The following is a 22,320-nucleotide window of genomic DNA, read 5'->3' as shown; positions in this document are numbered from 1 at the left end:
AGGAGATATTTGCATTAATAATAAGATGATGGATAAACCAAATAGTGCCATTTTAAAGTTTTTATAACTAGTGCAATCTCATTATTAACACACAAAATAACCTCTAAAGGTTATTTTTTTATCTAAAGCGGAGTTAACTTGTCAGTGTTATTTCCTTAGAGATTTATATATAGTGGTAAGCCAGACGCATGAGCTTCTCTTTTTTGCAAGGTGTATAAGAGGCTAAGAGCACATCAAACACGTTCATAAACTTGCCTTTTTCATAGAGAAAAGGAGAAGATGGGTTTACTGCCACTAATGAAGAAACTAGGTTTCGTCTTTCTTCTTGTTTCAGCTTTTGCTCTCTCTTCTGCAGGTTTGTTTCTTACCCCTAGCTCTATATATTTATATATACTTCGTTTGCAGCTTTTCACAGCAGCTTCGTGTGCGTATTAATAAGTAAGATTAATACTTGTGCTGCACATGTGCATTTCTAAACAAATCGCTTCATTATTTTTTGTAGGCCGACCATCCATTCTAATCTATAGCCAAGACGATAATAATCAGGAGGTTAGTCGTTTATAGTTGCCAACTAACATGCGTTGTATATATATGGTTATTATTCCTAAAGCAAAATATGTTTCAAGAATTAATTAGAAGATTTCAAGAATTACTACTAGGATGATACGTTGGTGAATAAGTATGTTCTATATGTGGACAGTTGGTAGAAAGGATACATGAACATGAGAGAATACTGAGGATGAATTCAAGAGACTATGGTCACTTCAGTCCTACACCAAGGCTCGTCAGGCCTCCTTTCAAGCTTATTCCCAACTGATCATGATTCATATTATGGAGCAACTATATAGATGTCGACTTTGTGAGATGTACGATATATATATACCTAAAGACTAACACTGCATGTTATCATTTAAGTTTGAAGATATGTTATGTAGTAAGCGATTCTATAGTCTTTGGGGTGTGAAATTGGTGAAAGTGCATGTCACTTTTTATCACTACAATATATAGTTTGGTTATCATGCAATATTGCAATTAATGGATGTATTGTAGAGAAGATCCCACGTCGGAAATATGAAAGGGACTTGAGTAATATATAAGGGATTTAGGTCAATCCACTAATTGTCAATTGATTTTAAGTTGGAAGCCCATGAAACTTATCATGGTATCAGAGCCAGGTTTCGATACCCTGACCCATTAATCCGGTCCGGACAGTGGCCTGATCATCTCATTAGCTGATGGCCCATAGAAGGCTCAGTTCCGCTGAGATCGCTAGAAAATACAGTATGGTTTCGGAGGGGGTATGATGGATTCTGCGAGATTAATGGTTACACGCACCATTATCTCGAGAAAAGGTATTGGAGAGAAGATCCTACATCGGAAATATGAAAGAGACTTGAGTAATATATTAAAGGACTTGGGTCAATCCACTAATTGCCAATTAGTTTGAAGTTGGAAGCACAAGAAACTTATCAGGATGATAAGTCATTAAGGAGATATATTTGCTTACTAGGTCACTATGTATGTATATTCCCTTAATGGAAGCTTCCACTAAAGTTCTAAATCTCATGATTGTTATATTGTTGTGCCAAAATAAATAAACCATGGAATATCTTCTGCTTCAATATGCTGAAACACAAAAATAAACGTCTTGATATAAACGTGTATATATATAAGCAATTTATTCACAAAAAAACATAGTATTAAATAATAGATAAATCTACTCAAATTGCTTTTAATGAATTATAAATGTTTTATATGAATTATGCAATTTGTTTTATCAACTAATTTTGGCGAAAATCAGTTTCTTTGAAAATCAGTATCTTAATATAATTTAACATCTAAAAGGGATACACATTGTTTACGTTCATCCCTTCCAAAATAAAAACAAAAAAATAGACTTAGATATATGAATTAATATTAGCTCAAGTCTACCTCTAAACAAACATTAATTAATACCATACCGCATGCGTTTAATTACAGGAAACCAGGATTAATGTTCGCCTCTTGCAGTTCTCAAAATTCATTCCACCCATATTGTATTTGGTCCCGGGTGACCTAACCTCACTTATATTTTCTTACACAAAAGAATGTTTTCTTTATACAAATAATTTTTAAAAAACTTCTTCTCTGACCAACTTTCTTCAACTACAGAATTGAGACTGATCATAACATCACTCATACCTACTCTTTATTCACCCCCCATCCATTTCTTTCTTATTCAAGATACAAAATCATGCATACCAACTGTGAAGAACCTATCATGTTTTGGTGACTCCCAGGGTTCACATACTCTAGTTCAGCTCCGGGGATGGCATGCTCGTAAATATCCACCCCCGGGAAAGCTGTTTGTAACTTGTACGCCTCACTGGTAGACCATACATTGCGAAATTTGAAGCCCTATCTTGAACTCCCCCCACAACCATCCATCTAACCACCCTAGACCATGCCAATATCCGGTTTAATTAGTCTGGTCTTGCGAAAACTCCTGAGCTCGATCTTCATCCTCGTATATTCTTCCACCATCGGCTTCCATAAACTAACATACGCATTTATAAACCAGTTTTAAACCTTATACAAATGAGCTGCTCTATTTTCTTTCATTTTTTGTTATTTTTCTATTTTTTTTAATCTTGAGAGCTCTATGAAGAGCTTTTCCTTTTCTCTGCAGATGCTTGCCCCAATTTTTGCTCTGGATACGCTTAAAATTATCCTTTCATAAGAGCAAAAACTAAACATCCTTTTCTCATTTGGCAAGACTAAAATTTTTCCAAAATCAAAATCAAAATAATATTTTCTATTATGGGCTTATATCCAATTTAAGAAAAATATGGGCTTATATTACCAAAGCCCATTTGATCATAGTATGCTACAAAGTACAAACCCATAATGAGAATTCACCAAACTTCTTTATCCAGAAATACAACAAAAAGACCAAACATATTATCTTATCCAGAATACAACAAAAAGACGAAACATAACATCAAACTCCTTTGACATAGACACACTTAGCTCTTTGCTCATAACACCCACACTCATTAGTTCAAGATCTCACCTGTGATGGGTGAAACATGGTGGTTCGTGGACTGCTGTCCGTTCTTGGAACCTCTGACAACCATAGACTTTGGAGGAATCAAACCGGCCCTGAAAAGCATGTTTTCGACCGAGTCCGTTGGTTGAGCTCCAACCGATAACCAGTACCTGCATAGGGAAAAAGATCAGAGATAAATCATATGCAAGAGAGAATCGATTTCTTCCAACATCTGCGCTTTGGAAGATACAATTTGCAATCAGACAAAGCAAAATAAAAAATAAAAAAATAAAAAATCAAAGGCCTAAAGGGAAGATGATAGTTATCCATGACTAGAGAAAACTATATTAAAGAAAAAACAGAGACACTCCTAGTGAATGATGCATTAGGTATTTAGGTGTAGAGACAAAAGAACTTTAATGTCATCATTTTATGGTTGGTACTTGTTACATTAGAGAGTATACAATCTAATGCATCAAATTATCTAGATGGTGTCAAGGCTGTTTCATCCATATCAAATTATCACATCTTAATAATCCTTAAATATACAGGCGAACAGGAAAAATGAAGAAGGTAGAATCATACTTGATTCTGTCGAATTTGAGGCTCACTCTGTTCGCATCCTCCTTCCCTGAACAGATTACAAAAGTTAATTCATGTAAGCATAGACGTAGAAAGTAAAATAAGAAGATGATTCGAACCTTGCAGTGGATCATAAAACCCTAACACCTCGATTTGTTTGCCGTCCCTCCTCGATTTGTCATCGGCGGCGACTACGCGATAGAAGGGACGGTGTTTACAACCGAAACGCGCGAGCCTTATCTTCACCGTCATTTCTACTGCTTGGAAACTGAGGAGAAAGAAGAGTAAGGTTTTAAGCTTGGGGTCTGTGTGAGTTTCATCACACCCCTTATCCGCACATTCTATCTATATCCCATGGGGAAAAGCTAAACAACGTGCCGTTTCATTTCCTTAGAAACGGCATGCCTTGCTTATTCCATGGGCTATATATCTGGGGCCAGACAATTTGAACTAATAGCCCATATAATGTGATTTTTTTTATTATATAGGCCCTCGATATTATGATTCGGATTATACAGCACAGATATTAGATTTGGATTTGCAAATATTTTTAAGAAAATTTCATTTTTTCATTTTTATTTATGATCCACCAACTTTCCGATCAGTTGTTCATTGATTCCAGCCAGAATATTCCTAATTTTGAGATATATATTTTCAGAGAAATCAGATTTGTTGGTATCCACCCACATTCGGATTACAAGTTCTTCATTGCGTCATTAATCCGAGTCTGGGGGACGTATCAGGCTCGCATTGACTGACAGCCATAAATTTTTAGAGGCATCGTATCAAGCAAGCTACGTTCAGGCTCACATTGCAACAGTACAACTTTTTAAAAGATGCTTTTCAAGACAATTTATTACTCAAGACATGAAAGTTATCTCAAACCTCAACCACACATGTCGAGACTCAGAGTGATGCGTACATCCTACGAGAACGACTCTTCAAGCAAGCGACGTTCACAAGTTTAACAAGCTCACAAAGATAACCAGATTAACCACCACCAAACATAAAGATTAGATAACACTCAGATTATCCATTTGAATCCAACATTAGTTAAAGATGCAAATGCAAGATCCATAACCTGATGACCTCTGATAAAAGATGTGATCCATGTACAATGAAAGTTTCAGAGGAATCAGATTTTACTTAAAATCAAATGACAAAGCAATTGAACTACCATTTACACATCAACCAACCAAGAAACTGATGAAATTCTAAAGCGGACACGTACTAAATCATCCATGACTATGACTAAGGTTCTTGATTATTGAAGAAACGAAACTTTGGAATCAACGATCAGCACTTGAACTTGAGGCCGAGACCACCATGCTTACCGCGAACGCAACCATACGGAGACGTCTTCGAGGTCAAGACCTTCGCGATCGCTCGTTTCCCGAGTTTCCTCATCCTCTGCCTCCCCAGCTTCTTACACACGCTACGCGGCACCAGCTCCTCGTCGAGATCATACGAATCGTCGTAGTACTCGCCGTCGTCAGCAACGTGATCGCTGTCGCCGCCGCCGTCATCGTAACAGACACCGCGATTAGCGTAATCTCCCAGCGTAATACCGAATGAATAGGTGGAGCCTCCGCGGAGCAGCACCATCCGCCGCTGAGCCCATCGGAGATGCTTATCGTCGACTTGATCGCTAACGACATCGTCACCGTCGAGAACCAGATCCGCGGGGAGTTCGCCATCATCGTCAGTCACAGGGAGAGTCTGAGGCGGCGGAGAGATGACAAAGGAAGCGTCGTCGTCGAGAGATATGACGTCGTCGTCGGAAAGACTGTCGACGGAGAAGGAATCGTCGGAGTACTCGCCGTCGGAGGGGTTAACAACTTCCCAGAGATCGAGATCGAGTTCGAGATCGTCATCGTGGTTGAGAACGAGAGGAGAAATGGTGATAACCCTGGATCGATTCGCCATTTCTTCGAGATTAGTTTTCTTTTGATTGATTTTTTCTAATGAGGAAGTTACCTCCTTTAATAGAGGCAAAAGCGGAGAGAACCCACCGTGTGTTAACGTGTGGCGATTGGTAGTTTCAACTGTGGAGGATACGTAACTGAAGCCAATTAGTTTTCGCCACGTCGTCTTTCTTGTGCCATGTCAGCGTGCTATCAGAGTTGGCGGTGTGAAAAAATTAGTAACTGGAACTGTAATTCGATCTCATCCACTAATGGTACGAATTACGAATATACCATTTCTGATTCAACAGAAAAAATATATCTTTTTTTTTTGGCTTTTATTTAATTTGATCGTTGATAATTTTGTTTACATATTAAACTCAAAAATTTCTAAATCTGTTTTCTTGACACTTTTCTTAAATTCAAACCACTACATATTTTAACAAAGAAAAACATTTTATAATATCACAAAACGACTTGAACGTTCTTGTTGGGCCTTGGCTTTATAAATGAATAGGTTTATAGTAAGCCCAAGTCCATCACAAATTACTCTTCTTTACTAGTTTGATTTTCTTGTCGGCTTTGTTCTAGCTTATACAATAAGCAAAAGGGCCCGTTTCTTCCTGCACGAGTTTTCATGCCAACAAGTTTTTTTATTCTTCGAATAAACATAAAAAATGTGAACCCTTGTGAGTTGTATAGCTCTAGGAAAGCAAGAGTCCTTCGTTCTCATCGATGAATGAATAAACTAAACCATTAAAATATATCCTAAATTAGAATATCCGCTGGACGAATCAGATCGATCCACATAGCAGGTGAGGGGACTCCTGCATTTTCTCCCATTTTCTTAAACCGTCTCTGACTCTCAGATCGTCGCAGGAAACAAGTCGTTGCGTTTGCGTTCGTTCGCCAACGAATCATACATTGTTATTGTCACTGAGACGCCGTCGAAAAGGAGATCGTTGGGATTCTGAAACGATGGGGAGCTTGGGGACGTTACTGAGGTATCCGGATGATATATACCCGCTCCTGAAGATGAAGCGAGCGATCGAGAGAGCGGAGAAGCAGATCCCGCCTGAGCCACACTGGGGCTTCTGCTACTCAATGCTCCACAAGGTTTCTCGCAGCTTCTCTCTCGTTATCCAGCAGCTACGTCCCGAGCTTCGTAACGCTGTACGTTTTCTTCTCTCTCACTCTCTCGATCGGTTACATGTGTGTGTGAGTGTATACGTATACGGTGCTTGGTCAGTCAACGCATTTATGTTCATGTTTTCGATCATTTGTTTATTCAGTAAAATCGATAGACATTGAATGTACCCATGGGGGATTGATTATATGTTAGAACTTATTTCTGCAGATTGGTGTAAATTAGTTTTTAGATTATATCTTGAGCTCGCTAGTAGGCGCTTTTATAGTCCCTCTTCGTTTACTTGTCGCGCGACTTACGATCTGCGACTAAGATTATTGTACGTTTACGTGTTGGGCGACGCGACATGCCGTCTGCGACCAGTCGCGCGATCAAAATTTTCTTAAGTTTTAGCCGCTGTTTTTTCGGACGACTTGAATCGAAACTTGTGATTGGTCGTGCGATCACTCGCGCCAGATCAAAACGAACAACAAACTGCGACACAGGTCGCATGTTGTACGATAGGTAAACGAACAGGGCCATAGAAGATTATTGTTTAAGACCAATTTTTTGAATGTGTAGTTGCGATTTTTAGAATACTGAGCTGCAGTAAATGTAAATGGAGATTGTTTTATTCAACTAGGAATCTATTTGTTTCTTATATACGTTTGTTACCTCATTTGAAGCTTTAAAGGGACGTGTGACGCATAGAAGAATGTTTTAAGTTGTTTATAACGTCTCCACGTATCTTGATTCCTTCACATGCCAGCTGTGTCCAATTTTTCAGTATCTCATATTCAGTTGTCTTTTGTATTTGTATAGGTGTGCGTGTTCTACTTGGTTCTTCGAGCTCTTGATACTGTCGGTTAGTGTTTCTTAAAACATTCCTTGGTCATATTAGATCCATCTTCCTTAGTCATGCTCCTGCGGCTAATATTATATTTTTTTTTTTGGTACTACAGAGGATGACACAAGTATACCAACGGATGAAAAGCTGCCCATCCTGATTGCTTTCCACCGTCACATATACGATACTGACTGGCACTATTCATGCAAGTTTATCGAGTCTCTTAATCTTTATCTTTCATATGCTATTAATATTTTTTACTGTTTAACTTACAGATTTTACTTTTTTTAATTATAGGTGGTACGAATGAGTACAAGGTTTTGATGGACCAATTTCACCATGTTTCTGCAGCATTTTTGGAACTTGATAAAGGGTTAGTTCTCATGTTTTGCCTATACACTTCTGTTCTATTTTATCGTTTTTCTGCTCATATTGTTACTGAATTGTTGGAAGTCTAATCTGCTTTCTGACTATACTAATTTATGTCTTATACCTTGGTATATGAAGGTATCAAGAGGCTATCGAGGAAATAACCAAAAGAATGGGTGCGGGAATGGCCAAGTTTATCTGCCAGGAGGTTTGTCATACAATCATCTTCGTTGCTCTCAGTTTCATTTAGAATCTTTAAAATATCAACACTTATTGTCGTGTTTCGTGAAGAACTGAAATGATTTGTGTAGTAATCCAGTTTTCCCTGTTACACGCAGGTAGAAACTGTTGATGACTACGATGAGTACTGCCACTATGTTGCTGGGCTTGTGGGTTTAGGTCTGTCTAAACTCTTCCTCGCTTCAGGATCAGAAGTTCTGACTCCAGATTGGGATCATATTTCCAATTCAATGGGTTTATTTCTTCAGGTACAACAATGTATTATGACACGTACAGTGTATTTCAAATACTTCATAGATCATAACATTGATCTTATTTGCAGAAAACAAACATTATTAGAGATTATCTTGAGGACATCAATGAGATACCAGAGTCCCGCATGTTTTGGCCTCGTAAGATTTGGGGCAAATATGCTGACAAGCTAGAGGTGCATATATACCATTTCTCAACCTCTCATCTCAGGTCGGATGTTACCCATGTTGAGCATTTTCTAACAACGTTCTTCCTTTTTTGGTGAACTATTCCCAATGCAGGACTTAAAATACGAGGAGAATTCGACGAAAGCAGTGAACTGCTTGAATGAAATGGTCACCAATGCCTTGACGCATATTGAAGATTGCTTGAAGTACATGGCTGCGTTGCGTGATCCTTCTATATTTCGGTTCTGTGCCATTCCCCAGGTCAGAGAAATAAATATCACATATTTGGTTTGCATATCTAAAACTTTACTTTGCTAAAAAAAAAAAAAAAAAAAAACTTTACTTTGCTTTATAATTTTCATCTGAAATTCGCTTATATATTGGAAGATAATATGGATTTGCTTGGATGTGTTTTTATCAGATCATGGCGATTGGAACACTTGCATTATGCTACAACAATGTACAATTATTTAGAGGAGTCGTAAAGCTGAGGCGAGGTAAGATGTTCTATCTTGAATTTGGTTTCACACCTTTTCTCACCATCATATCATTTAGATCCCAAGCCTTAAGTTATTATCATCAACAATCTTGAGAACGTGTTACAAGCAATTGAAATATTGTTGAACAACTTTCAATTGTTTAGGTCTAACTGCTAAAGTAATTGATCGCACAAAGACAATGGCTGATGTCTATGGTGCTTTCTATGATTTTTCTTGCATGCTTAAAACAAAGGTGTGTCATTAGCTCCTCTTTTGTTTTTTGACTTTTCACTCTGCTCCGTTCTAAGAAGAGGATAATAGGATTTGCATTTTATTTTTGTGTACATAGGTCGACAAGAACGATCCAAATGCCAGTAACACGCTAAACCGACTTGAAGCCATGCAGAAAGTCTGCAGAGACACTGGAGTCCTTCAAAAGAGGTGCATAATTTTCTTCTTCTTGTCTTCTCATCCTATTATATTAATATCAGAATAGAATAAAAGGAACATAATCTTTATATTTTTGGCTGGGTTTCTGATGAATCCTTTTCTCTCTTGATCAGAAAATCTTATGTTAATGACGAAGGACAATCCAATGTCTATGTAAGTTACATATTCCCTCCCTTTTTCAATACAAGTATATATCTCTCTTGTTTTAATAGATACATTACTAATGGTCATCATCATCCCTTTTTCTCTACCGGAAAATGCAGATTGTAATGCTTGTGATTCTACTGGCCATAGTCTTTGCATATCTCAGAGCAAACTGAGTGATCAGTGATGGACATTGTGATTCTTAGGTTCCAATTTTATTCACGCCACTCTCTTTCCTTAGAAACTGAATCATATTCAAGATTGTTTTCCAGAACAAGAGAGTTTAAACTTGGTTTGATCCTCTAAACCCCCATGGATTCTATTTTAGTTATCTTATCTTTATCTGTAGGTGTAATAATCGTGCGCATTTATTCATCTATTTTTCTCCTTTGTGTTTGCTTTTTGGGACCAAACATTCTTTTTCCTTTTTTTTGGGTTCTTTCTTTTGTCATGTTTAATAGATCATTTCGTCCAAATGGTTCCAAGGTTGATTACTTGCAACCAAAAAAACTCCAAATGCAACAAGAAGAAGTAGAAAAAAAAACAATCAAGAAAACAGATGTTATACGAGTTCTCAACTATGAATTAAATAATCCTATGGAACCAATATGTAGAAAAACTAATAGATTGACTCAAATCAAATATTTTTTTTGCTAAGAAAAAATGTTTTCACTTCTTTGATGGGAACCAAACATTGTAAATAGTCTCTTTCAGCACGAATCGAATCCGGGTGGTAGAAGTTACAACCGCAACCCCTTTACAACCATAGCTGACTCGTTTGTTCCGGTAAATCAAATATTTTTTTTGTGTGAAACTCAATCAAATATTGGGTTTATAAATCACAGTAAGAGAGAGTTACAATAGTGTGAACTGGTCCCCCTCCCTTACTATCCCACAACAATTTGCTCCATACTATGTCGGCAAATAATGTGAAATCTCTAAAAATATATATAAGAGAAAAGAAAATATCAAGCTTACATCTTTTATTTTCAACGTTTCGCGTGAAGCACGCGGCAAGCAAAGCCTTTTTAAATGCCAAAACAGAACATAGTTGGCCCCAATAATACATGTATCACCGTGGCACGTTAAGAGTCTTACATTTTTCATTACATAAACTTTGCTGTTTTGTGAAACGAATCCGCCATTCTTCTTCCCCTGTTTTTGACTAGAATTTGTAAAGATGGGAAGCTTGAGTACAATTCTGAGACACCCTGATGAGATATATCCACTCTTAAAGTTGAAACTTGCTATTATAAAAGCTCAGAATCAGATCCCTCTTGATGATCCACACTTGGCTCTCTGCTACTCATTGCTCCAAAAAGTTTCTAGAAGCTTCTCTCTTGTTATTCAACAACTAGGCACCGAGCTTCGTGACGCCGTACGTAGATTTTAAACTTTATTTGCCCAACTAACTTTTTCTGTGGAACTATTTCTTTCTATATACAGCAATGCTTATATTTATAGGTACAGTAACATATTTAACCATTTTTCTATTCATATTTTTTTGTTATTAGGTGTGTGTGTTCTACTTGATTCTCCGTGCTCTTGATACTGTTGGTTAGTGCTTCGTGTTCTGATTAATATAGTTCCATCTTTCTTTCTTCAGTTGCAAGAGATTACTATCATCTACTCTTTTGTTGTTATTACTACAGAGGATGACACAAGCATACCAATGGAGATCAAGGTTCCTATTTTGTTAGCTTTCCACCGTCATATATACGATCGTGACTGGCATTTTATATGTAAGTAAGAAGAGTCTCTTCACATCTTAATATTCTCTTTTTTTATTTTCTTAATCTACTCTTAAATCGAATTTTAGGTGGTACAGAGGAGTACAAGGTTCTAATGGACCAGTTTCACCATGTTTCTGCAGCTTTTCTGGAACTTGAAAAAGGGTTAGTTAGTTCTACTGAAGTTTTAGAATCTCTTTCCGGCCATATAAAAAAATATTATGTTGTTTTCTTAACTTACATTAAAGGTATCAAGAAGCTATTGAAGATATAACTAAAAGAATGGGTGCAGGAATGGCCAAATTTATTTCCAGGGAGGTTTGTGAATTGTGATAACAAAGAATCTTCGTAATGTTGTTCGTTTCACTTACAAGTCTTTCAATACTTAAAGTTTGCTATTATCAAAACTTAGTAATTTTTTTTTTGATCAAACCATACTTCCATTATACTTAAACGAGTTTAAACTCCTTTAAAGGAGTATACAACAAGGCCATAGCAAGCCAAACATACAAACAAACTGAGTGAATAATAGAGAGATAACTTAAGAAAACAACTTACAAAAAAAGACCATAAAAACTGATTTTTGTATGGACAGGTAGAAACGGTTGATGAGTATGATGAATACTGCCATTATGCTGCTGGACTAGTGGGTTTAGGTTTGTCAAAACTCTTGCTTGCTTCAGGATTAGAAGTACTGACTCCAGACTGGAAGCAGATTTCCAATTCTACCGGCTTATTTCTCCAAGTATGTATCAGTATCACAATTTCTCCATTTTTTAAATCTTTTTGTAATATTATTTTGGCTAAAAGAAACTGTTGTCTTATTTGCTAGAAAACAAACATCATCAAAGATTACCTTGAAGACATTAATGAGATACCAAAGCCGCGCATGTTTTGGCCTCGTGAGATTTGGGGAAAATATGTTGACAAGCTCGAGGTGCCTACATCTCACTCTCAAGCTCTCATCTACACAGATCTCTTGTTAAATCTTATAAAAATGCTAATGCAGGACTTAAAAAATGAGGAGAACTCAACAAAAGCAGTACAGTGCTTGAATGAAATGGTCACTAATGCATTGATTCATGTTGAAGTTTGCTTGAAATCCATGGCTGGATTGCGTGATCCTGCAATATTTAAGTCTTGTTCTATCCCTCAGGTTAGATAATAATGTTTACCTTTGCTTTAAAAGATCTAGTTGAGATGTTTGAATATTGTTTTCTCCTCTGCATTGATATGGAATATATTTTATTTTTATTAGATTGTGGCGATGGGAACACTTGCATTATGCTATAACAATGTACAGGTATTTAGAGGGGTCGTGAAACTCAGGCGAGGTAAGATGTTTTTTTTTTAAATCTCGAGCTTACATGTGCAATCTTTAAGACACATTTTCATCATATAAATGGTAAGGCCTAATTAGAATCAAAGGCTGATCATTAGTTTGTGAGTCAACCAATAGCTGACTTATGTTATACAAAAGTTGCTATCTGAAAATTGATTTATTTAGAAAAGATTTGTTTCTGTTGTTTAGGTCTAATTGCCAAAGTGATTGATCGCACAAAGACAATGGATGATGTCTATGGTGCATTTTATGATTTTTCTTGCATGCTAAAAACAAAGGTATATGTGATCTTGATGCTCAGTCTTTCCAATGGCTCACAGTTTTGATATTTGGAGGAAATTTCTCGAATATATTAGTATATTTCGTGTTTATGTTTTTTTTTCTAATGTTGGTATTTAGAAGATATAGTAAGTGGTATTTTGTATATTGACATATGTAAATAGGTGGACAAGAACGATCCAAATGCCATAAAAACACTTAAACGACTGGAAGCCATTGAGAAAGTCTGCAGAGAAAATGGAGATCTTCACAAGAGGTGACCTCTTTTTTCTTCTTGGTTTCTTCTTCTTTTTATTTGAAGTTCTAATTAATCTTATCTCTTCTTTTTTTTTCTGGTCAGAAAATCTTATGTTAACAACGAAACACAATCAAAGGCTCTCTTGGTAGGTTAATTCAATCATGTTTTCATCAAAATATATATATATATAACCTCTAATAGCATAGTTTACTGATGATCCTTCTCTGTATACGGAACTTGCAGTTTTTAATGCTTGTTCCTCTACTGGCCATACTAGTTTTAGCGTATCTAAAACACACACATATTAACGCAAGTGACCGACTCTTTAACTTAGTCAACTCGAGATCCTGAGAACATGATGAACATAACATCTTTGTTCCTCCAAGATTTTATCAAACTCTCTTTTCTTGTCAGTCCTATTAGAGAACTTGTTTTGCTCTGAATGCATGAGATTGTATTTACTCAGTACCTTCTTTTTCTTGTTTTATCGTATCTTAAGTTTGAAAAACTTGCCTTTCTTCATGTAATCTTTCCCTTGTGTATGGTAATGTTAAGTATGACACTGAACTGCACGTAACTAATGTACAAACACTGATATGAACCATAAATTTGTAAAATCAATATTTGAAAAAAGAATCACTATGTGAGAGTAACTGGACAATTGCAACAGATAAAATCCAAAAAAAAAGGAAATGTATTCACATATGAATATAGGCATTAACATCAAATGCAAAAGACATGATCCAAATCCAATATTGAGATAATACATAAAAATTGAACTCTTGTTCAAGTGGGCATCACTATCAGATTCACAAAATCACAGAACTCTTGAATTAGCTCTTTATCCTCATGAACATGGGCTTCTGGTGAATCTTTTTTTTTTCTCTTCCCACATAACACACAGAACACTTCTAGAAAACCAAAATCAGTTCCATAACCAGCAAAGGGAACCACAACCTTACCTTCCAATTTTCTCAAAAGACTTCAGAGACTTTGCTAGCAAGAACTCGTTCCCTTCTTTCGATGTACTCATAAGGGAACCAACCGGCTTTGCCTTTGCATTCACCTTCTGCCCATCCGTTGCCTGTAACCTAACATTGATCATCAACCAGACAAATGTACTATCATCATACAATCAATCCTGAAAAACTGTATAGGTTAAACGTAAAGGAGACATTGTTGGGTTTACTGTCAAACCTTTCTAACAACAACGTATTCACCAGCTGTTAAGCTCAGCTCGACATCTGTCACACCGTGATATGGGAATAAGACCTGAAATTGTTTATTCAAGCGGGAACAGTATGTTATAACGAAACATCAAACGAGGACCAACAGAAATCTACATAGTAGTCTTTCAAGGCTTAGTAGCATACCTCTCCTAAGAAGTAACCCATGCTATCTGTTGATGTGTCGTGCATGTGAGATGCAAACACTCCATTCGCTTCTTCATATGATGGAGGTGGCGGCATATTGTCTGCATTTGAGGAGGGAGTAGTGGGGGCTTCAATACGTTGCCTCTCAGATACCATCTGTACGTTCAAAGAATTTTCAGACAATGATGAATTAACTGTTCCACAAGAATCTATCACTATGACAGGAAGTTGAGAGCTGTAAAACTAATGAACACCAACCTCTCCTTCGAGCTGATCAAGTATTTGGAGGACTCTTTGATGGTAGGCACGTTCAAATTCAACCTTGAGACAAAAAGTACATACAATAGGTAAGCTAATCAAAGTTAACATAAAAACGGAGCTTATAAGCTAATCACGCTACCATTGATATAAGTCGTTCAAGAGTCAATTTTTGTTGTTGATCCTCAACGGAAGATAAAGCAGAAGCGGCTTCCTTCCCCAATGTTGTCATATTTGCTTTTAGGTCTTGAAGTTTCGCTTCTGCAGATTCCAGTTTCGTCAAGATGTCAGGATGGCCTTGTGACTCCCTCGCCTTCGCTTGGCGTCTGGCAACTTCTGTCGCCTGTTTAGATTTAAATCGGGCGCATGAGTAAACACACATTCCTATGAAAGACAATCAAAATGCTTCATGGTACCTGAGCTTCAGCTTCTTGGCGAATTCTGTCATAACGTTGAGCAAGATGTCTAGCATCCTCCAATGGAGCTCCCATGACCATTGCCCTTAATGGCTCAGCAACCTAAAAGTTTCAGATTAAAGTTCCAGATTGAGATGTGATTGTAGTAGCTAAATTGCAATAAAGAAAAAACGAAGCAAACATCATGAATTTAATCAACTTTAAGGATCATCTATAGATACATGTAACCAAAAAAAAGCAAGCTAAAGTAAGCAAGTAATTCCCCTAACCATGCCAGGCAAGTAACTCTTTGTGTAGTTATATCACATGCAATTATGCAAAAGATATGACTTGATATGTACTAAAGCTTAGCATTTTGAGTGGAAGATGAGAGAGACAAACCTGTGTACCAAGAGCCTTCAACATATTCCCACGCTCTTTCTCCATCTGTGCACGAGCACGGCCATAGCTGAGTGCCGCCCTAGTCAAGACGTTACCATTTGTACATGTGTTTTCTGAACCATATTTCCTGCTATCCTCAGACAGTTTCGTCCCTGAGGAACAATGAGTGCAAAACGCAAAGCCAGGTTTGTGAGCAAATTTCACGTCTAATAACATACATAATAAGATACTGAAAGGGGGAAACAAATCACCTATTTCAACTTGTTTGGATCCGGTGACTATATAACCTTCCACCCCACGAACAATATCTCTTTGGTAATGCTGAAAAAAATGAAGAATGCACGAGTCCAAATTGATAGTATACAAAACTTCAAACAGTCAAAAGGCTTTAGAAGAAGAAAAATGAGACCTTGGCAGCACGGGTGGATATGTAAAGCTTCTCTAGCTTCTGATGCTGATGAAGCTCGGCATTATCGGATAAACCAGAGCCATGTCCTCCTCCTCCAAATTGCTTGAACACAGCCTTAAACCATTAAAATTCCACAAAACTATGTCAGTGCACTACTTAGCCAACAAAACAACATTAACATAGTTTGAAACCCAAGCATCAAACAAAAAGCATAACATCTAAAGCAGGAGATGTTATATGTAATTTTCCGTGGCTACATCATTTTTACATTCAGGTGCTAATATCTATAAAACTAAGATAATCCATGACTAGAAGAATAGCTTTCAAATCTCTGATCATTTTATACCAAAAAAATCATCAATAACTTAAGATCAAGACATCAAACCAAATACCGAATTATGCAGAAGACTGAAACAATCCCAATCTCATGTCGAATCATTAATTAAGACAAAACTCAGATCCAAGTGCTCATTAAGTCAAAAACACATCGATCCAAAAAATAAAATAAAAAAAGCTAGCTCCTTTCGTCATCATATTAATGATTTGATTCACCAGAAACCAGCAGAACCACATAAATACAAATGGGCAATCTAAGAAACGGGATCTAAACAAAGGGGGAAGATAAAGTTGGAAAATTTCATTTTGACCTGCTGCTGTCTCGCGACTTGTTCCCTAAGCCTGCTCGCTTGTTTCCGTATCGCATCCATTCCTCAAATCTGATCTCACAGCTCTTTCTCCTTCTACCTTGATTTCCCACCTTCGACTTCCCTCCGATTACGAGCTCAGAGATTCGAAATCGTGAAATCGCGTTGGCCTCCCCCAGGAAATTTCTCTGCTTTCGAATTCTTTATACACTAAAATAAAATCAAGTAAAGTCTCTGTTTCGGAAGGAAGTTTCCAGAAGTTGGTGTATTGGACTGTTGAGGCCCGGTGGGCCTACGAATAAAATTCAGTATCTATAAGTTTATTTTAAAAAAGCGAGGGGAAACAAAAAAATAAATAAAGAGAGTCTCTGCGTTAAAAGTTGGTGTATTAGGTTATTAAGGCCCATTGGGCTTACAAGTCAAATCCAGTAGCTATAAGTTTTTTTACAAAAAGCGAGGGGAAACAAAACTGGGCCGTGTGCGAAACCCTAGATACATGTATAAAGCAGAAGCCCTACTATAGTAGTTAGGGCTTCTTCATCCTCTTCGCGGCTTAGTCGTCAGCACCTTCTGAAGATCCCTAATCATGGCTGTCGGGTATGCTCCTCTCTTTACCTAGCTTACTCTTTCAGATTCTGTATCTGAATCTCTCTCATTCTATAGGAAGAACAAGAGGATCTCCAAGGGTCGTAAAGGAGGCAAGAAGAAGATGTGAGTAAAAAAAACATTATCATTATCCCTCTGATTAAAAAGTTTTCATTTTTTAAACAGTTTGTTTCTTGATGATGCAGTGTTGATCCTTTCTCCAAGAAGGATTGGTATGACATCAAGGCCCCCTCTAACTTCAAACAGAGAAATGTTGGCAAGACTCTTGTTTCTAGGACTCAGGGTACCAAGGTAATTTTACTTTAAGGAATTAGCTTTTTTTGGTTGGTTGCATTGTGATTCGTGTGTGTGGGGTTTCAGATTGCCTCTGAGGGGTTGAAACATAGAGTTTTTGAGGTTTCACTTGCTGATCTCCAAGGTGATGAGGATCACTCTTACAGGAAGATCCGTCTCAGAGCTGAGGATGTCCAGGGCAGGAATGTCTTGACCCAGTTCTGGGTATGTTCAAGAACTCCTTTTTGTAATATGTTACAAAAGTTTTGATTTTTTTTATGCAAGTAGTTGAGCAATGTAAAACATTCTTGTAGGGTATGGACTTCACAACCGACAAGCTGAGGTCGTTGGTGAAGAAGTGGCAGACGTTGATTGAAGCCCATGTCGATGTGAAGACCACTGACAGCTACACGTTGAGGTTGTTCTGCATTGGTTTCACCAAGAGGCGTGCTAACCAGGTCAAGCGTACTTGTTATGCTCAATCCAGCCAAATCCGCCAGGTAACGTTAACGTTCATCAAAACATATATATGCATAAGATGGCTCTGATGATGTTGACATATGCTTTTGTTGGGATTGTTTTAGATTCGCAGGAAGATGAGTGAAATCATGGTGAAGGAGGCTTCGTCTTGTGACCTTAAGGAGCTTGTGGCCAAGTTCATCCCTGAGGCCATTGGGAGAGATATTGAGAAGGCCGTTCAAAGCATCTACCCGTTGCAGAACGTTTTCATCCGTAAAGTTAAGATCTTAAAGGCTCCCAAGTTTGACCTTGGAAAGCTCATGGAGGTGAGTATTGATATCACACATTAATGTCTTGTTCTTGACTATGAAGAGAGTTGAATCTTACTTTTGATTTGTTCTGTTTCTTGTTAGGTGCATGGAGACTACACAGCAGAGGATGTTGGTGTGAAGGTAGACAGGCCAGCTGATGAGGCAACGGCTGAAGAGCCAACTGAAATCATCGGAGCTTAGAGGATTATAGATTTGTTTCTTTTTCGTTGGAAAAAAAAAACTAATGTTTATGTCGCCATTGTTGTGGAGTTCTTTTTTGTTTAGAGAAGAACTCTACTTCAGTGGTGACTGGTTTTGAACTCGTTTTTTGTATGGATGCTTTATTTTTTACTTTTCTTAACATGTTTCATTCCATAGTTTCTTAAATTCTATTTAAAGAATAAATGACAACTCCAATTCATGGAAGTATATATTTAGATCTAAAACACTACTTACAGTGACGATAGAGACTTGATACTTTGAACACAAACTATTTTATCAAAGAAAAAAAAATCACTAACTCGAGAGCTACTTGCATTTCATACACAGATTTGAAGCTGTTCCATTACCTTAATGTGATAAAAACATACTAAACAAAAAAAGCAGAAAAAGGGTGATGATGCAAATGGAGTAGACTAGTAGAGTAAGAGGAAAATGTGACACGTTCACCTTTTGCCCCCATTACACTATAGTCACTTCTCACCATACCAGCCTGTTCCCTCTTTTCTTATTGATATTCACTACAAGAAAACACTGGCTTTACAACGAAGTTTTACAACAAACATAATTCCTCGTAAATTTACAAGTAGATTACGTCGACGTTACGACGAAAAGCAGTTTCGTCGTAAAACGGATGTAATATTACAACGAAACTGTTTCTTCGTAAAGTCGTTGTAAAGTTACAACGCTTTTACGTGGAAAATTAAATTCCACGTAAACGCTTTGTAATGTAACAAGGACTTTACGACGAATCCTGTTTCCTTATCTTTCCTCGTAAAGACGTTGTAATGTTACAAGGAATTTACGAGGAATCCTATTTCCTTATATTTCCTCGTAATGGCGTTGTAATTTAACAAGTATTTTACAACGAATCGGGTTACCGTTATACTTGGTCGAAACGTGTATTAAGTGTGCTTTATACCTAACTAAATTCCTTGTAAAGTGGATGTAAAATCCTTGTAAAAAAGTTATCAAGTGGTTAAAATCACAGGTATTATATTTGATTAAAATGAAGCAATATTTGGTACTATTCTAACGGTGGTGTATTTTGTAGGTTGAGTATGATGATCCATATTACCCTGTATGGTTTCACGAACTGGTCCAAGGTCCAGTAGCAAAGGTCACCACATCACATATGTACTTCACACGAGGTTTTACCTTTCACACATACGAGTATGGAAGACATCGGGCAACAAGTAACTACGGAATATGTGTGAAAGGCGAAACATAATTTTATAGGATCTTGCAGGAGATTATTGAAGTGGAATTTCCAGGGTTATTGAAGCTAAAATGTGTCCTCTTCAAATGTGAATGGTTCGATCCCGTTGAGAATCGAGGTGTTCGATTTAACAAATTTGGTGTTGTGGATGTCAACTCTGGGAGAAGATACAACAAATTCGAGCCTTTCATCCTAGCTTCCCAGGCTGAACAAGTTAGCTTTCTTCCATACCCTCGCCTTCAAAGTTCTGGGATTAATTGGTTGGCTACTATCAAAATTACACCTCGTGGACGAATTGTTGCTGGAGAAGAACCACTATTGCAAGAAGAAGATGCTATTAATGAAGTTGAGGTTCCTGATCAACAACTTGATGAAATTCTTCTGATCGACCCAAATAACCATCAATATGAAAATCTCCCGAAGATGCGACAGATGAAGCACGTGAAGACGAGTTTGATTGTAGTGACGACGATGACTGTTCTGATGTTGATGAGAACTCAAACGATTCAGAATGATGTAATATATGTAACAAATGTTGTTTTTATCTTTACAAAATATATGTACCCAATGTTGTTTTTATTGCTTAAGTGAGATACTTAATGTATGTGTACTATAAGTTGTCTTGTATAATATCTATTTCTTAAGGTAAAAATTTTTATTTTGTTGAAGTTAAGGGTTTTAGTTGGATAAAGAGGATGAAAGTATGAATGAGTGATAATGGTAAAGATGATAACTTTGGGGTTTAGGGATTTGATTTTTGGGGTTTCATACTTTCCTCGTAAATTCGTTGTAAATAAAAACACGGGCCTGGTAACTTCGTCGTAACATAAAATATTATTTCCATGTAAATTCGTCGTAACATAAAATACTATTTCTTAGTAACTTCGTCGTAAATGAAAAAACACGGGCCTGGTTACTTTGTCGTAAATGAAAAAAAAACGGGTCTGGTAACTTCGTCGTAAACCAAAACACGGGCCTGGTAACTTCGTCGTAAACGAAAACACGGGTCTGGTAACTTCCTCGTAACAATACGACGAAGTTACGAGGAAACCGTTTTTATATATATGGGAGAAGTCTTTAGCATTGCTCGCATCTTCCTCCCTAACTCCTCTCCCCCTCTAAGGTAACTTTCTCTCTCTATCTTTTTTTTTTTTATAGTTTAGGTGATTAGTTTAGGGAATTAGTTTAGGTGATTAGTTAACTGAATTAGTTTAGATGATTAGTTTAGAAAATTATTTTAAACAATTCGTTGCAGATGGATTACCCGTCAAGTTGTCAACCGAAGAGGTCGACCGGATCTTCGAGGAGGTAAAATTTAATAATTTTAATTTTTTTTCTTTATTTTATTATTAACTCTAAATACGTTTTTATATATATACATATAGGTGGCTCTAGAAAAAAGGGAAGGACGGTCGGAATAGGTTCCGTTAACGAAGTTGCAAGGGCGACTTCGTCATACTATTCGAGACGGGACCAGGACAACGACCGGATGCAGGCTCGCATGGATACCTTGCAGCAGCGTTTGGACTCTCTCGAGGGTTTGCTGGATGTGATGGCGGTGGGAAATCCAACTTTGCAGAGAGCTTTGGCGGAGAGACGAGCAGCTCTCGGGATGAGCCAGCCGGATCCCGAAGCAGGAACGTCTACAGACCCGAACCCCTCAGCCAACTACTTCGATGACGATGATGTTGGCCTTTAGTTTCCTTTTTTAATTTATTTTGTTTTGTATAAAAAATTTAAATTCTATTTAATTAATGAATTTATAGTTTTTTTAAAAAATTATTTGGTTTCATATTTAATTTTATTTCAAATATTTTAAATTTTAAAATTATTGTTTTATAAAATTTATATAATTATTATAATTAATTAATATTTTAAATATGGAGATGTAAATTCATTGTAAAATTCCACGTTAAGTCCTCGTAACGTTTACGAGGAATTTACATAGAGTCGTTGTAAAGTCCTCGTAAAGTTTACATCGACTTTACGTGGAAGCCTTACGTGGCGTTTACAACGAACTATTACGAGGTATTTACATCGTCATTTACGAGGGCATTACGACGAATAGTTTCCTTCCGCTTTACGAGGAATTGACTTCCTCGTAAACGTAACTAGGACTTTACGACGAAACCTCTGTTACGACGAGCGTTTAACAACGAAACGCGTATCGATGTTAATTCGTCGTAAAGCCCCTATTACGACGAATTTACAACGAATACCGCCCTCGTAAAAAATATGTTTTCTTGTAGTGATTATCTTACGTTTTGCCTCGTATTTTCCCAAAAATGTAAACCAGCCATTGGTATACACTAGCTTTCGAAATAAAAAGTTAAAGATACATGAATTTGTATAAAGAAGTATACGAATATAAGTATAACACCACCACCCAAAGTTGGCAAAAAAAAAATCAGTACCAAACTAAGTGATCGTAACTACTCGTTCATAAAACCAAAAAAAAAAGATTCCAAATTAGGCACCTCAGTTTTAAAGCAGTATGATATCTGACAATATTTGGCGATGATTATATTAATTCAGTTTCTTATACATAAACTAAGAATGAAAGACTGCATAATTG

The 22,320-nt window shown here is 37.0% G+C and overlaps 7 protein-coding genes across 7 annotated transcripts; 4 read left to right on the top strand and 3 right to left on the bottom strand.

Moving 5' to 3' along the window:
- Positions 1-85: 85 nt before the first annotated feature.
- Positions 86-1,054, top strand: LOC111212699 (protein CASPARIAN STRIP INTEGRITY FACTOR 2-like). The gene is made up of 3 exons (XM_022714274.2): positions 86-355; positions 503-549; positions 701-1,054. Exons 1-3 carry the CDS (start codon positions 280-282, stop codon positions 815-817), a joined length of 240 nt encoding a protein of 79 aa, XP_022569995.1. The 5' UTR covers positions 86-279; the 3' UTR covers positions 818-1,054.
- A 1,719-nt stretch (positions 1,055-2,773) lies between these two features.
- LOC111212698 (30S ribosomal protein S16-1, chloroplastic) lies at positions 2,774-4,057 on the bottom strand. Its single transcript, XM_022714273.2, has 3 exons — positions 3,730-4,057; positions 3,614-3,659; positions 2,774-3,198 (listed from the first exon to the last, which is right to left on the bottom strand). The coding sequence occupies exons 1-3, from the start codon at positions 3,860-3,862 to the stop codon at positions 3,036-3,038; spliced, it is 342 nt and encodes a 113-aa protein (XP_022569994.1). The 5' UTR covers positions 3,863-4,057; the 3' UTR covers positions 2,774-3,035.
- A 626-nt stretch (positions 4,058-4,683) lies between these two features.
- Positions 4,684-5,854, bottom strand: LOC111212697. Its single transcript, XM_022714272.2, has one exon. It carries the CDS (start codon positions 5,534-5,536, stop codon positions 4,907-4,909), a length of 630 nt encoding a protein of 209 aa, XP_022569993.1. The 5' UTR covers positions 5,537-5,854; the 3' UTR covers positions 4,684-4,906.
- Positions 5,855-6,131: 277 nt separating this feature from the next.
- LOC111212694 (squalene synthase 1-like) lies at positions 6,132-9,976 on the top strand. The gene is made up of 14 exons (XM_022714268.2): positions 6,132-6,329; positions 6,394-6,687; positions 7,463-7,505; positions 7,603-7,692; positions 7,785-7,860; positions 7,995-8,064; positions 8,195-8,344; positions 8,419-8,523; positions 8,630-8,776; positions 8,937-9,012; positions 9,159-9,247; positions 9,344-9,435; positions 9,558-9,597; positions 9,708-9,976. The coding sequence occupies exons 2-14, from the start codon at positions 6,493-6,495 to the stop codon at positions 9,762-9,764; spliced, it is 1,230 nt and encodes a 409-aa protein (XP_022569989.1). The 5' UTR covers positions 6,132-6,329; positions 6,394-6,492; the 3' UTR covers positions 9,765-9,976.
- Positions 9,977-10,650: 674 nt separating this feature from the next.
- LOC111212693 (inactive squalene synthase 2) lies at positions 10,651-13,749 on the top strand. The gene is made up of 13 exons (XM_022714267.2): positions 10,651-10,966; positions 11,103-11,145; positions 11,241-11,330; positions 11,408-11,483; positions 11,567-11,636; positions 11,914-12,063; positions 12,151-12,255; positions 12,328-12,474; positions 12,577-12,652; positions 12,850-12,938; positions 13,104-13,195; positions 13,280-13,322; positions 13,421-13,749. The coding sequence occupies exons 1-13, from the start codon at positions 10,769-10,771 to the stop codon at positions 13,526-13,528; spliced, it is 1,287 nt and encodes a 428-aa protein (XP_022569988.1). The 5' UTR covers positions 10,651-10,768; the 3' UTR covers positions 13,529-13,749.
- A 49-nt stretch (positions 13,750-13,798) lies between these two features.
- LOC111212695 (SH3 domain-containing protein 2) lies at positions 13,799-16,903 on the bottom strand. Its single transcript, XM_022714270.2, has 10 exons — positions 16,662-16,903; positions 16,015-16,128; positions 15,857-15,926; positions 15,606-15,757; positions 15,225-15,326; positions 14,951-15,151; positions 14,809-14,871; positions 14,551-14,706; positions 14,375-14,449; positions 13,799-14,268 (listed from the first exon to the last, which is right to left on the bottom strand). The coding sequence occupies exons 1-10, from the start codon at positions 16,719-16,721 to the stop codon at positions 14,152-14,154; spliced, it is 1,110 nt and encodes a 369-aa protein (XP_022569991.1). The 5' UTR covers positions 16,722-16,903; the 3' UTR covers positions 13,799-14,151.
- A 221-nt stretch (positions 16,904-17,124) lies between these two features.
- On the top strand, positions 17,125-18,684 carry LOC111212696 (40S ribosomal protein S3a-2). Its single transcript, XM_022714271.2, has 7 exons — positions 17,125-17,255; positions 17,322-17,369; positions 17,450-17,555; positions 17,625-17,762; positions 17,852-18,037; positions 18,122-18,322; positions 18,410-18,684. Exons 1-7 carry the CDS (start codon positions 17,245-17,247, stop codon positions 18,506-18,508), a joined length of 789 nt encoding a protein of 262 aa, XP_022569992.1. The 5' UTR covers positions 17,125-17,244; the 3' UTR covers positions 18,509-18,684.
- Positions 18,685-22,320: the final 3,636 nt, after the last annotated feature.

This window comes from Brassica napus, chromosome C1, assembly GCF_020379485.1.
Source record: "Brassica napus cultivar Da-Ae chromosome C1, Da-Ae, whole genome shotgun sequence".
In the NCBI taxonomy this organism is placed as follows: domain Eukaryota; kingdom Viridiplantae; phylum Streptophyta; class Magnoliopsida; order Brassicales; family Brassicaceae; genus Brassica; species Brassica napus.
The sequence above is the reverse complement of the archived record's forward strand: the minus strand, read 5'-3'. Positions and strand labels throughout refer to the sequence as shown.